Source organism: Hylaeus volcanicus, chromosome 9 (genome assembly GCF_026283585.1).
Source record: "Hylaeus volcanicus isolate JK05 chromosome 9, UHH_iyHylVolc1.0_haploid, whole genome shotgun sequence".
In the NCBI taxonomy this organism is placed as follows: domain Eukaryota; kingdom Metazoa; phylum Arthropoda; class Insecta; order Hymenoptera; family Colletidae; genus Hylaeus; species Hylaeus volcanicus.
In genome coordinates this window covers 3,553,898-3,567,458 of record NC_071984.1, presented here as the reverse complement: position 1 = coordinate 3,567,458, position 13,561 = coordinate 3,553,898, and the positions used below count along the sequence as shown (strand labels likewise).

Genomic DNA, 13,561 nt, shown 5'->3' with positions numbered 1-13,561 from the left:
TATGGCTGCTCCATGTTTGAAGAGGTTTAAAGGTTTGGAGACTGTTTCGATAGCTTGTTCCTCATTACAAATAGATTGTTGTATATATCATTACTTTTATATTCATTGTCACACTATATTTGCTATGACTACTTTATGTTTGAAGAGGTTTGAAGGTTTGAAAATTTTGGTGGTTTGGTTTGGATTGTTTGTTTCTTAATATAAATTGATTATTGTATATAGCATTACTTTTATAATCATTGTGAGACTATATTTGCTATGGCTGCTCCATGTTTGGAGAGGTTTGAAGGTTTGAACATTTTGGTGGTTTGGTTTGGATTGTTTATTTCTTAATATAAATTGATTATTGTATATAGCATTACTTTTATAATCATTGCGAGACTATATTTGCTATGGCTGCTCCATGTTTGGAGAGGTTTGGAAGTTCGGAGACTGTTTGAACAAATTGTTTGTCATTATAAATAGATTATGTTTTACATTCTTAGTTTTAGATATCACTACTTCAACAGATATATTAAACATTTTTTTGTAAACATTGTTATACTGTATTTGTTGTAAGTGCTCTGTGTTTGAAGAGGTTTGGAAGTTTGGGGATTTAGAGACTACAATGAGAAACGAACTGTCCAAACAAATAGATTATTGTTTACATCATTACTCCTAAATATTACTTCAAATGATTGTTGCATACAGAAAACATTACTACTTCAATAAAATATTCTAATTCTAAGCTTCTTGTTTTAATTACAGATTGAAACCAGCGTGGACATTTTCGATAAGTACCACGTGAAGGGAACAATGGAGCTTTTTTATCTGGGCACCAATCCACGGTACCAAGGCCGCGGAATTGGCAGCCAGGTGATGGAGAAGTGCATCGAGTTCGGTAGAGGGCTTCTGAATGGTACAAGAACAAGGATTTCGATGGAGGGTGCGACCCTCGACGGCCAGGTGGTTCCAGAGGTGATATTTGGCGTGTTCGCCTCTAATTACAGTCAACGAATCGCTGAGAAGCTGGGCTTGGTCACTCTGTACGAGATGCGCTATCAGGATCACCAATTCGCTGGAAAGAAATTGTCTGAGAGGATAGGAGACGTTCATAAAACTGCTAAACTCCAAGCTCTCAAGTTCTGAGGCCTTCGTCTCCATGGGCATACTTATGCTTCCCTATTCTCATGATCAAAAATTAAAAAGGAAAAATAATTTTGTCTTCATTTCTCAGTTCCTGTAGTGGGTTACACTTGTTTATAATTATCTTAATTATTGTGTAATCGAAGGTTCAGAATTAAATAGAAACTTTGACTCTATTTTTCAGGTCCCTTCATGGGTTCCCATTGTTTAATTAAATTCATTAATTAATTAAAAGGGTTAGGTCTCGGCTAAGCTGGATACACGTGCAAAACCAAATTTATATATAAATAATATATCGAAACGATTTGTTGCAAGGCTCATAAAACAAAAACGTGTGTTAGTTATGTGTCTATGGAAAAAAATAATAATGAATAATTATAAATGGCGCTATCGGTGGCAAAACGTCCAAGCTTGTAGTGAAAATAGTTCCCACTGTCACCGCTAGATAACGCCACTAAGTAAAAAATTCTTCTTTATCGATGCAGAAGAGAATTTCTTTCACCGTCTTCTCTTCCGTTTGTCTTTTTGAATTACTGATTGGTTTTGTTCATTAAAAATTGTTCTCTGGTTAAATAATACGTGTGTTAATTAATTCTTGAAAATATAGTCTTCAGTGCTATAGGAAAGGCAGCTGTGGCGCCATCTAGAGATGATACCACATAACGAAGGGTTGATTTTTGCTAAATTTAATATTCATTCATCGAAATGATAAATGTTACATATAAACTACCATATTGTACCGTTATAAACCAAAGAACCATACGCCTCTATGATAAATAATAAATAATTTACTAAAAATCAGTAGTCACGCCGTCTAGTTAATGGAATAGTAACTATTTTCTCAACAAGCTTGGGAATTTTCCCACCGATGGCGTTACTGTCGCGATCATTTAAACATGGCGCCTAGGCGTTCGACCAGCCAGCCAATAGGAGCCCTCCTTCAAGCTGTTATCCGCCGCCATATTGTCGACAGATAAAAGAAGGTACGGAATCGTCAATACGAGGTTATGTTGCACGACTATAACCCTGCCACGGCGCGGCGAGCTATTGGTCGAGCGTGGTCGACGCCGATTGGGCCACGACTCTCCTCCAATCACCGCCCTCCATCTGTCTGCCCGGCGGCTGCTAACTCGCCAACCACGTCTGCGTTTCAGGCATTATCGGCTAGTTCGTCACAGCGTCAAGATTCCCGTCGACAGGACTCTCGTCGTCCCCGGCGTCCAAAATGCGCTCCTTCTGCTCGTTTCTACTTCTACTGGCGGTCACCCTCGTCACCGCCGACGTCTACTTCGATGAGAAGTTCCTTGATGGTGAGCGAAACGTTTCTTAACATCCTCGAGCTACTCCATTCCATCATCTCCTCGTCCTCCATACCATGAGTCCCAACTCCGCATAAATCCCTCAAACACCCATCGTTATTAACCACACCCAGTTATTCTCTTCCAATTCCCTATTAAATAGCTTCGAAATTTATCATACATCCTCGAGCAAGACTCCCCGATATCTCCACAGAGACAAACCCAAACCATCGCGTACATGTTTCTCCTTGGTAACCCACACGCCCTTGCGAACCTCGTCTTTTGGAATTTCGTATCCTCGCCGCGCGCGATCGCGGTTGGGTCCTTAATAACGCTCCCAGTTCTCGGAATTGTTTACTGTCCCATATGCGAGCGCGGAAAGTGGAAATTCTTAGGGACGTGGCGAAGGGGGAACTCGTGGCACAGCCGCGGACGTTCCTCCGTGCGCGTTTCGCCGACATGACGCCCGATCGATCGGTTCGATCGGCGTTGAACGCTTCGCGCTTGGAAATAAACCTCTCCTCGTGCTCGGGTTCGTAAACACGTAGAAAAGTACGCGAACGACGAGTCGCGGTCCTCGCGCATTTGGTCACTCGATATTTCGGTATACGCCAGTGTTTCTCAAACCTCTGGCGCCAATCACGCTAGCATGCTGCATCAGGCGACATTTTAATGCACCGATATTATATGAGAACCTAGGCCTCGTAATTCGTCGTTGAAGGTAATCGCTAGATTCCTGATTGTTTAGTATTATTTAATTTAAAAACAATATTGCTAACCAATATTCTCTAGCGTGTTTAGTTTAGATGTTACGTTCATTTAAAGTATGGTAATATCGTAATGAATATATTCATAATGAATTTATAAACTAAGTGGAATAGAGAAGCGTAATGCTCTTGACAAACTCATTCTTTATAGTACAGGGTGATCCACTCGTTAGATCCAAAGGAAGCAGGGGTCAGCAGCAGAGGTCCTTGTACTGGGACCTCTGCTACTTCATTATATTGCGGCGGAACTTTTTTTGGGTCTACTAGCGAGTGGATCACCCTGTACTTTGAACTCGGATCTATTTCATCCCAGAATGCACAAACAGGAATCATGGCGTAGTAAACAATGTAACTTGGAAAAAATACAATTTAAACACCAAGCAACAAACCTAAATCAAGAATACAAATTTTCTACTACAATAAAACTCCATCTATCCCAAAATAACTTAAACCTACTTAAACTCATACACTTATCTATCTATACCATTGCAGATTCCTGGGAGAAGAATTGGGTGTACTCAGAGCACCCCGGGAAAGAATTTGGAAAGTTTGTGCTGAGCCATGGAAAATTCTGGAACGATCCAGAAAATGATAAAGGTGAGAAACTAATTTCCCATAATTTATCTCTCTAAACCACCCGATACACATCTCTCTTAAACATCTATTCACGTTTCAACAGGTATCCAGACTTCTCAGGACGCGAGATTCTACGCTCTGAGCAGAAAATTCAAGCCCTTCAGCAACAAGGACAAGCCTCTCGTCGTTCAGTTCACCGTCAAGCACGAACAGAACATCGACTGCGGCGGTGGATACCTGAAAGTGTTCGACTGCTCGTTGGATCAGAAGGACATGCACGGAGAAACTCCGTACGAGATCATGTTTGGTAAGGATTCTTGGATGCTCTGAGATGCACTCAATGTACCTTATGATTTCTTTTTTTAAAATAAGCCGAGCCTAGAGTCACTGGTTTCACCCGGTGGTGAATTGGTGCTGATGGAACTCGGAGAGTAACTTCTTGCTTATGCCCTGAATATAGTTCTCATACATATTTCAGGCACCAGTTAAGATACATTCATTTCTTTGCTACTCTAACGTTAAATTAACTGCTTGCTTTGTGATAATTATAATTCATAATCGCAGCAGGAAGCTTTGGTAGAGTCTGAGATTCTAATTCGTAATTAGTATGCTGTTTATCGAATACTTCTACGCAATGGAAAAGTATTAGCAGCGTAAATTGTAATTATTCTGTAGCGCTAGAACTACTAGAGTCACTTTGCTGAAACGCAAAATCTTGCGTTTCCTCTGGCATAGTTCCAAGAGGAATGACCTCTTCGATTTTTATGCTTGAATATACGTTTCTCCGCAGGACCTGATATTTGTGGGCCTGGAACAAAGAAGGTTCACGTAATCTTCAGCTACAACGGCAAGAATCTCTTGATCAACAAAGACATCCGTTGCAAAGACGACATTTACACTCACCTGTACACATTGATCGTTCGTCCCGACAACACATACGCTGTAAGAACTGAAAACGCTATAATGCATCTACATCTCGAGCCTAGAGTCACATATTCTCCTTGATCTCTGTGGAGAATAAGTGCTAGAGGATCTCGAAGAGCGAAGATTATCTTGCTTATCGAATGTAGTCAAATTTCACTGTTTTTTTACGAAATAAGCAAAGAACAACAAAGCTTTAAATTAAATACGAGGATGTTAAGATATTAGATCCTTCTCCTATAGCTAGATTTTAATTAAATCACAAACTTCTCAGGTCCTCATCGACAACGAGGAGGTCGAGTCTGGTGAGCTGGAGGCGGACTGGGACTTCTTGCCCCCGAAGAAGATCAAGGATCCGTCTCAGAGCAAACCAGATGATTGGGACGACAAACCCACCATTCCTGACCCAGACGATCAGAAACCAGAGGATTGGGACAAGCCAGAGCACATTCCTGACCCTGAGGCATCCAAACCAGACGACTGGGACGATGAAATGGACGGAGAGTGGGAAGCCCCCATGATCGACAATCCTGAGTACAAGGTTAGTTGCATCAAATTAGAGAATCATTAGTATCGTTGATTCGATGTTTCTAATCGATTCTGTTTTTTTACCAGGGCGAATGGAAACCAAAACAAGTCGCCAACCCCAGCTACAAGGGACCCTGGATCCACCCAGAAATCGATAACCCCGAGTACACTCCTGACCCTGAACTCTACATGAGGGACGAGATTTGCGCTGTTGGCTTCGACCTCTGGCAGGTTAAGTCCGGAACGATCTTCGACAACGTCCTCATCACGGACGACCCAGAAGTTGCCCAGAAATTCGGCGAAGAAGTTTGGAAGCCCACTCTCGTAAGCATGATAATTTGGAATGTGCGAGCCGCTCGACTTTCTCGGGCTTGATCGATACGAGTCGGGCTTGCACACGCCTAACGATAATACATTCACTATTGATTCGCCAACGATAATCGCAGTAAATGATGTTAAAAGCGTTGCTGATGCTGATGAGCGATACAAAAGCTGGAATTCCTCGTTGCTGATCGCGCGATTAGAACTGTAAGCTTTTTAATACGAAGCAGTGGGTAGATTAAAGGATTTTTGTATTTTAGGAAGGCGAGAAGAAGATGAAAGAGGCTCAAGACGAGGAGGAAAGAAAGCAGCGAGAAAAGGAGAACAAGGCGAACGAGGATAACAAGGACGATGACGAAGACGAGGATGCTGATGATGAGGAGAACAATGTCCCAGATACTGAGGTACGTATCGACGATGAGGGGTTTTGATTTTCTTTTTAGATGAATTCGTCGTTGAACGATCGTTTCTGGTTTGTTTTCAGGAGCATGACGAATTGTAAATAGACGTGTCTCGATCGACACGAACACAGACTGTATTCCAGGAGCTGTGTGGCCGCGACACGCACCACTTTCGAACGCAAGATCACATGAAAAATAAAAAGAAAGAACATTGTCGTAAACGTAAACATTTCATTGTCGAATTCTGACTCGTGGGAAATTTTTAAACAGCGAGTCCCAAAGGTTCTCTTTATTTTCTTCGAGCCATGGCCTCGTCTTCGCAGCCTAAATATTTCACCCTAGTCTTCGATTTTTCGTTCGTGTTCTACGAAACTTCGCGAGAAACATCATCGATTAATCGAGTGTCGAATTAAAGTGCTCGTTATGCTGCCGAAGATACATATACATGTTATATACACATTACGTTATAAATTGTGTATATATATATATATATACACACACACAATTATACGGAATATTGTGTATATATATACACATTACAATATAAATTGCGTGTATATATATATATATATATATATATATAATGTATATGTATTACGCAAGTAATCTTGCCCCAGTGTCCCCACCATGGCACAGCTCCACAAAAGACTCTAAGTTGTTCCGTTTTTGTTTGTCAAGTGTTTTTATATACAATTAAAAAGTAATTGAGATGTAATTTAAACGATGCTATATTATATATAAATATATATATATTATATATTATTTCAATTTCCGTACAGTGTACGCGTATTAAAAAAAAAAAGCTCGTTCCAATTGAAAGAATAAACAAAAAAAAAAGAATAGAGTGATTGGGATGTGTGCTACATGACTGAGTGACTACATAAATTGGTATGATTCATGTATCGAAGGTAACCAATGTAATAAAATAAGTAAGACTTTTCTAGACGTGCTCGGGCCGTTTATTTTCGCCTGCTCAGTCGTCGATGTCGCGTCGATTCATCACGTTACACTTAGCAACTCGTTTACATCACGTCGAACTCGCTACATTTTTCAGACTCTTCGATCACATTTATCACAACCACGATTAACGCATTGCGTTCAGGGCACATATTTTGCTCCGGGCCTCAACGTTTGGGTTACTAAAGACGAGATATCTCCTGTGCTCAATGTGTTAAATAACTCTTTAGTGTCCCAGGTAAGAGAAAATTCACTGACAAATTCAGATACTTAATGATTTGTAAATAGAATGCTACTTGAGTTTGTAATATACCTTATATTAACGTTATATTTCTAAGTAGTTCCTGAAATTTGCTACCAATATTTCTATTGCAAGTAAGAGGTTCAGCATAGCAAGCTACTAATTGCTTCATGCGCATGGATCATTCAGAGATCTTTTATCATTGAAATACCGTCGATAATCTCTGAAAATCAAAGTAATTTCCCTCGAAACCGCAGAGATACACGTTTATAATTGTTCTTCTGACGCATGCGTGTTAGGGAATGGATAATTACAGGGATGGCGCGTGCGCTCCGCCATTTGAAATCCAAGCCCGCTGGACTCTTCTATAATTTTAATTCAGTCACGATGCAGCGAACCGAGTTTCGCTACCTTCCGTATCGTTGGAACAGAACCTCCCGAAGAATGTAGCGACTAATCGAACCGTATCGTGGAACCTGTTCTTTTTTCGTTATTAAACTTACCCGCTGAGATGTATTTCTTAATCGCGCGAGTGTTGGGAAGTTCGTGCAAGACTATAAAAAAAATTACGCGGTGAAATCGAGCGAAACTATGGCAAAATTCTTAGCTACCGTGAAGGCGATAATTACAAGATTGGTTTTCGCGTCGCACGGTTTCATAGCGATCTGGCAGGTGACGACGTTCAAGAAGAATCCTCTCTTTTGGTACCTGAGCTGCCCCATTCTGTTGCTCTTCTTCGAGGGCGTCTTCACGCTCACTATAAAGGAAAACCAGGAGTGGAAGTGGTAAACGACAGCTTCCTTAACGAATTAATTTATTCATTAAATTTGTACTATTTATTTAATTAAAAATTATAGTTATCGGAAGCTAGATCTCCCCTAATAATTCTATTTGTAAGAATTGTCTTAGGGTGCCTTCTAAGAAAGAAATGAAAAATTAAGAAGAATAGTAATAAAATTGACGTCTACCCTCGATATTTATCAGATTCGCTTCCTTTCTGGAATTCTAATTCACGTGTCACCGCAGCTTGCACTTTTCCCGCTTTTCTTCAAGGGTGGATAGAGCGGTACAACAATCTGAAATTATAAATAAATATTGTACACAAGAGAAAAGGAGAAATCTTGTAATTTTGGAGCAGTTCAATTGTCCCGGCCTTAAAGTAAACGAGGAACCCAACCCCGTCCGCGAAGGGGAGGCCAAGGGGGTAAGACAAACCTACTTTTCCTGAGGAAGGGCGTGTTTTTGTGGGGCCATCTCAATTTGACAGTCGGAAATTGAAGCATTAGCGGAACGAGACACGATCCACTACAGAGGGGCGAAAATCAGCCGGAAAGGGCTGCGCGTAACAATGACCCGCTTCTCTGATGTCCTTCCTCGTTCAGATCGAGCGATCGATTCGCCAGAAACCTAAACGATACCCTAACAACGCATCGTGCAGAACGTTCGCATTAATTTTACAGTTACAAGGAGTCTGCACCAGCTTAATATTAATTTAATCGCAACCAATGTTTCTACCGATAACTTAAATCTGTACTCTGGCTCTTCTTCAGGTTCTGTCCGTCCGTGTTCCTGTACCTCAGCAGCGTGGTGCCAGCGATATGGCTGTTGGAGCTGGACAAGGTCGACAGGAGGCTGAAAGCGTTCGAGTCGAACGTGAACATATCGGAGAACTTGGACCTGACCAATTTGGCGGCGGAGGACTTGAAGAACTTGGAGAAAGCCTTTGGCGTGCGTACAATTATCAACCTGTGAAACATAAATACAAATTCAGTAACTGTGCAAACTTGAACCTCGACGACTTTTTAAATTAAAAGGAGTATAAAGTACCGCTTGATTCAGGTGAACATCCACCTGCCAGAGATACAGATCTCCACCGAGACGTGGGTGACCCTAATCGAGCAGTTCCTGATGCTGATACTGATCATTGGAAGATGGATGTTGCCGAAGGGCGACCTGACGCGCGACCAGCTGAGCCAGTTGCTGCTGGTTTACATAGGGACAGCCGCGGACATCATCGAGTTCTTCGACTCCTTCAAGGAGGACCGCATCGCGCGGGAGCCTGTACTCGTGTACTTGACTCTTGGCATCTGGGCGTGGTCCTTGATGCAGTTCACGGTTGTACTGACCGCCACCAAGTCCAGGAAGTCCAGGCTCTCCTCAGGCGGCGTCGCGAAGAAGAGGGTGCACGCCCAGACCAGCTGCTGCAGCATAGACGTCTGGGGAATCGCGTTGAACATGCTGCTGCAGGTGCTTCTTGCTCAGCCCAATTATCATTCATATTGTGATCTCTATCTCCACGTGTCTTCCATGTATATTCATATTATTGTATGCTATATCGTCACCTGTAATTAAATGAGATTAGATATAGACACATAGATATAGATAGATACATTCATGTGTAGACACAAGAATATGATATAAATACAAGGATACGATACAACGCTATGCATGTACACTTACTTCAGACACAAAAGGATTAATTCACAATGAAATATTCCAGGATGGCCCATTCCTGGCGTTCAGACTGATCCTGATCATCCACTACCGCATAGTCAGCTACATGAACATCTTCTTCACCTGCAAGAACACCCTGGTGATACTCTTGCAGCTGTATCGCCTGTACGTCGTGCAAACTGAGAACAAAAGCAAGCATAAGAAGCGAAAGCCCAAGATGACGAACATCAGCATCATCTCCAGGGGAGACGTGTACAGGGACGCGAAGGACAGAAGAAGGAGAAGAAGAGACAGAGACGTGGAGGCCAATTGCTCCGACAGTGAAGAGTCCACGGAGGAAATGGACAAGTTCGACTCTTCTCCCAGGAGCTCAGGGCGCTCCAAACGGTACTTTTTTAAGGGAAGAAGTATTGTTCCACTTTCTTGATATATTTCTACGCTTCTACGTCATGTTGAAATTGTACAGGAAGAGTCGCCAGGACACTGGGTACTCCACGTCGAGCTCACGGAATTCTGCGAGGCGCGGCAAGTCCCAGAAGAGCGAGAGCAGAAGGTCGTCGCGCAGGGAAGAACCCAGACGCAAGGTTTCCTCGGACGATGAGAAGCGCAGGAGGAAGGAGAAAGGGGACAGGAAGTCCTCTGATGGTGGCAAGACGAAATCCAGGAACGACGACTCCAGTAAAAGCTCTGGCAAGAGCAGGAGGTGCAAAGACGACAGCGAGGACCAGTCCTCGATGGAGGAAGTGGAGGAGAAGACGGCCAGCGAAGAGAGCGACTCGGAATCTGAAAAGAAGAGGAAAGTTAAAGAATTTGTTTCGTATCTACTCTATAAGGCTCTATGTGGTCGTTACCGATATCCAGTTGTCCCCAGTTTCGTTCAATTATCAATGTTGTTATCATGAGATTATCGAGAAAGAGCTTTGGACGTTTAAATTAAACGCAAACTCTGTCCTTCTTTTCATTATGTTTATTCAGTCTCAGTTTCTGTATCAAAACACATGCCGACATGGATCTATTCAACATGCTCGACAACTTAATTATTAATACTGGCAAAGACGAAACACAAGATTAGAAAAATAATTCTATATATATTCAAAGATAGAACGCATTCTCAGAATAGCAACGGTTAATTGTTAATTATTTGCCTGCTACAAAATTTCCTCTCCGAGTGTGTACAGTTATCTAACTAAAACTACGCGTTCTTCACAGGTATGCTCATCGTAAACGGCGCCAGAACAGAGACTGACAAAGGAGCCTCGGTATCGTCGCGCTGCTATTTATCTATTCTGCGATATTCGTAGTTTGCATACTCCTCATACACGCTGGAGTCAACGACGGCATGGTGTTGACCACGAGAACGAAGGAAACCTTCCGTGGCGATTAACCCTTTGCAGGGCCAAAGGGTTAATCGCCGATTCTCGTTTACTTTGCCTCCCACTACTCGTGTCAGGTACAAGTGCCTAAATAAAAAGTAAGAAAACAATCTCGAGTAATTCTAAAACTAAAAATGTCCTTGAAACGATGCATGCACTCGAAAGGCACGAACATTTTGTACCGAAGAACGCGTACAGAATCATAAACTCATACGAATAAATGTTTGCAAGTCTCTAGCCACTGCATGGTCTTCGCGACGTCTAGACTGTCTATGTAAATCGCTAAGTCGTCCTGGTGCGTGCCAGTAGCAGCACAGTACAACATCGCTGTGTTCTCCATCAGTTCCTGCAAGGAATCTGTCTTTGCTGGAGCTATAACCGCGTTTTCGTTCGTCGAGACGTTCTCTTTCCTCTCCAGGCTCGTCGCGTTCGGCTGAATCCTCTGAAACGTTTCCAAATACCTTGGATCCTCCTTCGTCAATGATTGACTATGTTGCATTCCCGACGAGAGCTTCTTCTCGTCAGGATTGCTCTTCACCTTCTCCACCGTCAAGTGAAACCTTCTCCACTTTCCCTGTGGAAACTTCACGTTGGCGGATCGATCGGAAGAGTTCTCCTGAGTACTCTGCTTCTGTTCCTCCTTTTTAACGGTCTCTTTGTCCCTGATGTTCCTCATGGTGGTGCAGAACCCCTGGTTTTCTATCGCTGGCTTCTTCGTGCTACTCTTGTTGTACTCGGACAGGATCTTCGCTATCTGCGACGTGTCGTTGGAGCACCAGGTCTTATTCGAGCTGGTAGATGTCATCTCCTTGCTTATCTTAACTTTGTTCTGGTCCGTGCTGTCCAGGAGGTACTTGGTTACTCTGAACTCCGCTTTCTTCGGATGCTTGGCAGGTTTCGAGGCTTCTACCTTTGAATTCTCCGTCGAAGATGCATCCGTTAGGGGTTCGTAACCGATGGACTCTTCCAGTTGTATAGCGTTTGCATTTGTAGGAGTCGTTTTCATCTGAGCATCCCTCGCTTCCAAAGAACCGAGGTTTTGAGGCTTCTTAGGAAGTTCTATCGCTTTGTGTACCGTCAGCTGTCCTTCTCGATAACTTTTGAGGTTGCCGAAGGTGACGGTCTTCTGGGGATTGGCAACGTACACCTTCTGTGCTGGATACAAATGCGTCTTCAACGTCTGACTGTAGTTTTTAGAGTTTCTCGAGTGCCTGGTAAACGCACAATTGTCTGTAGATTTGCTTTCTTCAACCGGCTTTTGTGGATTGTTCCTGGATGGAATTAATGGCTGTTTGGTGTCAAGGTCTGCGACTTGTTCTACACTTGCAGCGAAAGCCTGCTGTTTCTTGGATACATTTTTCTCATCGTTCAGCTGGATTATCTTCCCCTCCACGTTGCTTTTGTAACCAGAAGTCACCACCTGCGAGCAGTATCCCAGGACGCAGTGGAAACTCTCGTGCATGCAGGTCTCGAACGACTTGTGCTTCTTATACTGTCCCGAAGAAGGTGTTTTCGCAGAAAACTTGGAACTTCGACTCGTCTTCCCTTTGTTACTCCGCTTCTTTTCAGTAGACGAGAGAAGGAAGTCGCAGCGAGGGTCGACTGACACCACTTCTACGTCGGGGTGATCCACTATTTCATGGTAGGAGTCGTCGATACTGGTGAACCAACGGCCCAAGTACTCCGCAGCCAAGCCAAACTGAAATATGTGCTTCGCTATTAACAAAGAGCGATTGAGTAATGTTACAAAGGCAGAACTCTCGAACTTTCCACGTAGCCTTTCTTTAATAACTTTGTAAGCGGAAATCTCACCTGGGGATGGAAAACTGGTCTCTCGTGCATACCATGCACTGGCCACTCCTTCCATTCCATCTCGTCGCTTACAGAGGGTGCCTGATAAGTCGCGCCTACGTTGTACATTTTCCTTGTGACGGATCTTGTGTTCATGTAAGGCATCGTGGAAGATTTCCCTCGCTTGCTAGGATTCTGATTGGAAAGCATTTCCTTTCTTTTCGTGGAGAGCAAACGTTGCCTTGGCCTGGGGAAATCTTTGTCCGGATTTTTCTTTGTCACCCGTATGGGGTTTCTTCTGATCTCCACTGTCCCTCGACTGCAAACAAATTTTCCATGAGAATTTTTGCTTGATTATTATAGGATTTCCAGTAAATTTATATTCTCGTTGTAATAGCCAACTTTTAGGGGCTTGTTTATTATTAAACTGCGGATTTTCATGTGTGTAACTGCAAAAGTATATAAAGTGATTTCTGAAATTTATGTTACGTATTCCTTAAATATCCTGCAAATATATACAAAAATATTCCTTCAAAATTTGAGCTCTTAATTTTAAACTGGTTGACAAAATTTCAAGAAGCTTCGCCACGAATAACTTCATACTTCCTGATCTGATATGTAAGGGAGTAATTGAATAAAAATCTGACATTCTCAGGACTTCTTTTCGTTATTATAAGTAAGAAGTCTGGCAAATTTCAAATTATTCCTAAAATTTTTACCATGGTTATAAAATTAAAAGTTCATATTTACTGGACTGATGTTTAACCTCTTCATACTCTTGGTCACATACGTGGACGTTTAGTTTTTT

The 13,561-nt window shown here is 42.5% G+C and overlaps 4 protein-coding genes across 6 annotated transcripts in view; 3 read left to right on the top strand and 1 right to left on the bottom strand.

The window, feature by feature from the left end:
- The window catches only part of LOC128881880 (uncharacterized), a 4,143-nt gene extending 2,842 nt beyond the window's left edge, over positions 1 to 1,301 (top strand). For all 3 annotated transcript variants that reach the window (XM_054133270.1, XM_054133271.1, XM_054133272.1), the window contains exon 4: positions 748 to 1,301. In XM_054133270.1, coding sequence (XP_053989245.1) covers positions 748 to 1,128 — 381 coding nt within the window. In that variant the 3' untranslated portion in view covers positions 1,129 to 1,301. The remainder of the gene's footprint in view (positions 1 to 747) is intronic.
- Positions 1,302 to 2,273: 972 nt separating this feature from the next.
- LOC128881849 (calreticulin) lies at positions 2,274 to 6,882 on the top strand. The gene is made up of 8 exons (XM_054133217.1): positions 2,274 to 2,435; positions 3,683 to 3,787; positions 3,870 to 4,073; positions 4,557 to 4,708; positions 4,962 to 5,228; positions 5,303 to 5,539; positions 5,797 to 5,940; positions 6,021 to 6,882. Exons 1-8 carry the CDS (start codon positions 2,351 to 2,353, stop codon positions 6,036 to 6,038), a joined length of 1,212 nt encoding a protein of 403 aa, XP_053989192.1. The 5' UTR covers positions 2,274 to 2,350; the 3' UTR covers positions 6,039 to 6,882.
- Positions 6,883 to 7,034: 152 nt separating this feature from the next.
- LOC128881848 (transmembrane protein 26) lies at positions 7,035 to 10,504 on the top strand. The gene is made up of 5 exons (XM_054133216.1): positions 7,035 to 7,920; positions 8,686 to 8,863; positions 8,975 to 9,382; positions 9,636 to 9,976; positions 10,056 to 10,504. The coding sequence occupies exons 1-5, from the start codon at positions 7,727 to 7,729 to the stop codon at positions 10,489 to 10,491; spliced, it is 1,557 nt and encodes a 518-aa protein (XP_053989191.1). The 5' UTR covers positions 7,035 to 7,726; the 3' UTR covers positions 10,492 to 10,504.
- A 32-nt stretch (positions 10,505 to 10,536) lies between these two features.
- LOC128881967 (uncharacterized) lies at positions 10,537 to 13,107 on the bottom strand (the record flags this gene model as incomplete). The annotated part of the gene is made up of 2 exons (XM_054133444.1): positions 10,537 to 12,661; positions 12,775 to 13,107. Coding segments are annotated over 2 exons (1,824 nt in total), but the record flags the coding sequence as incomplete, so codon positions are not given.
- Between the last annotated feature and the right edge of the window lie 454 nt (positions 13,108 to 13,561).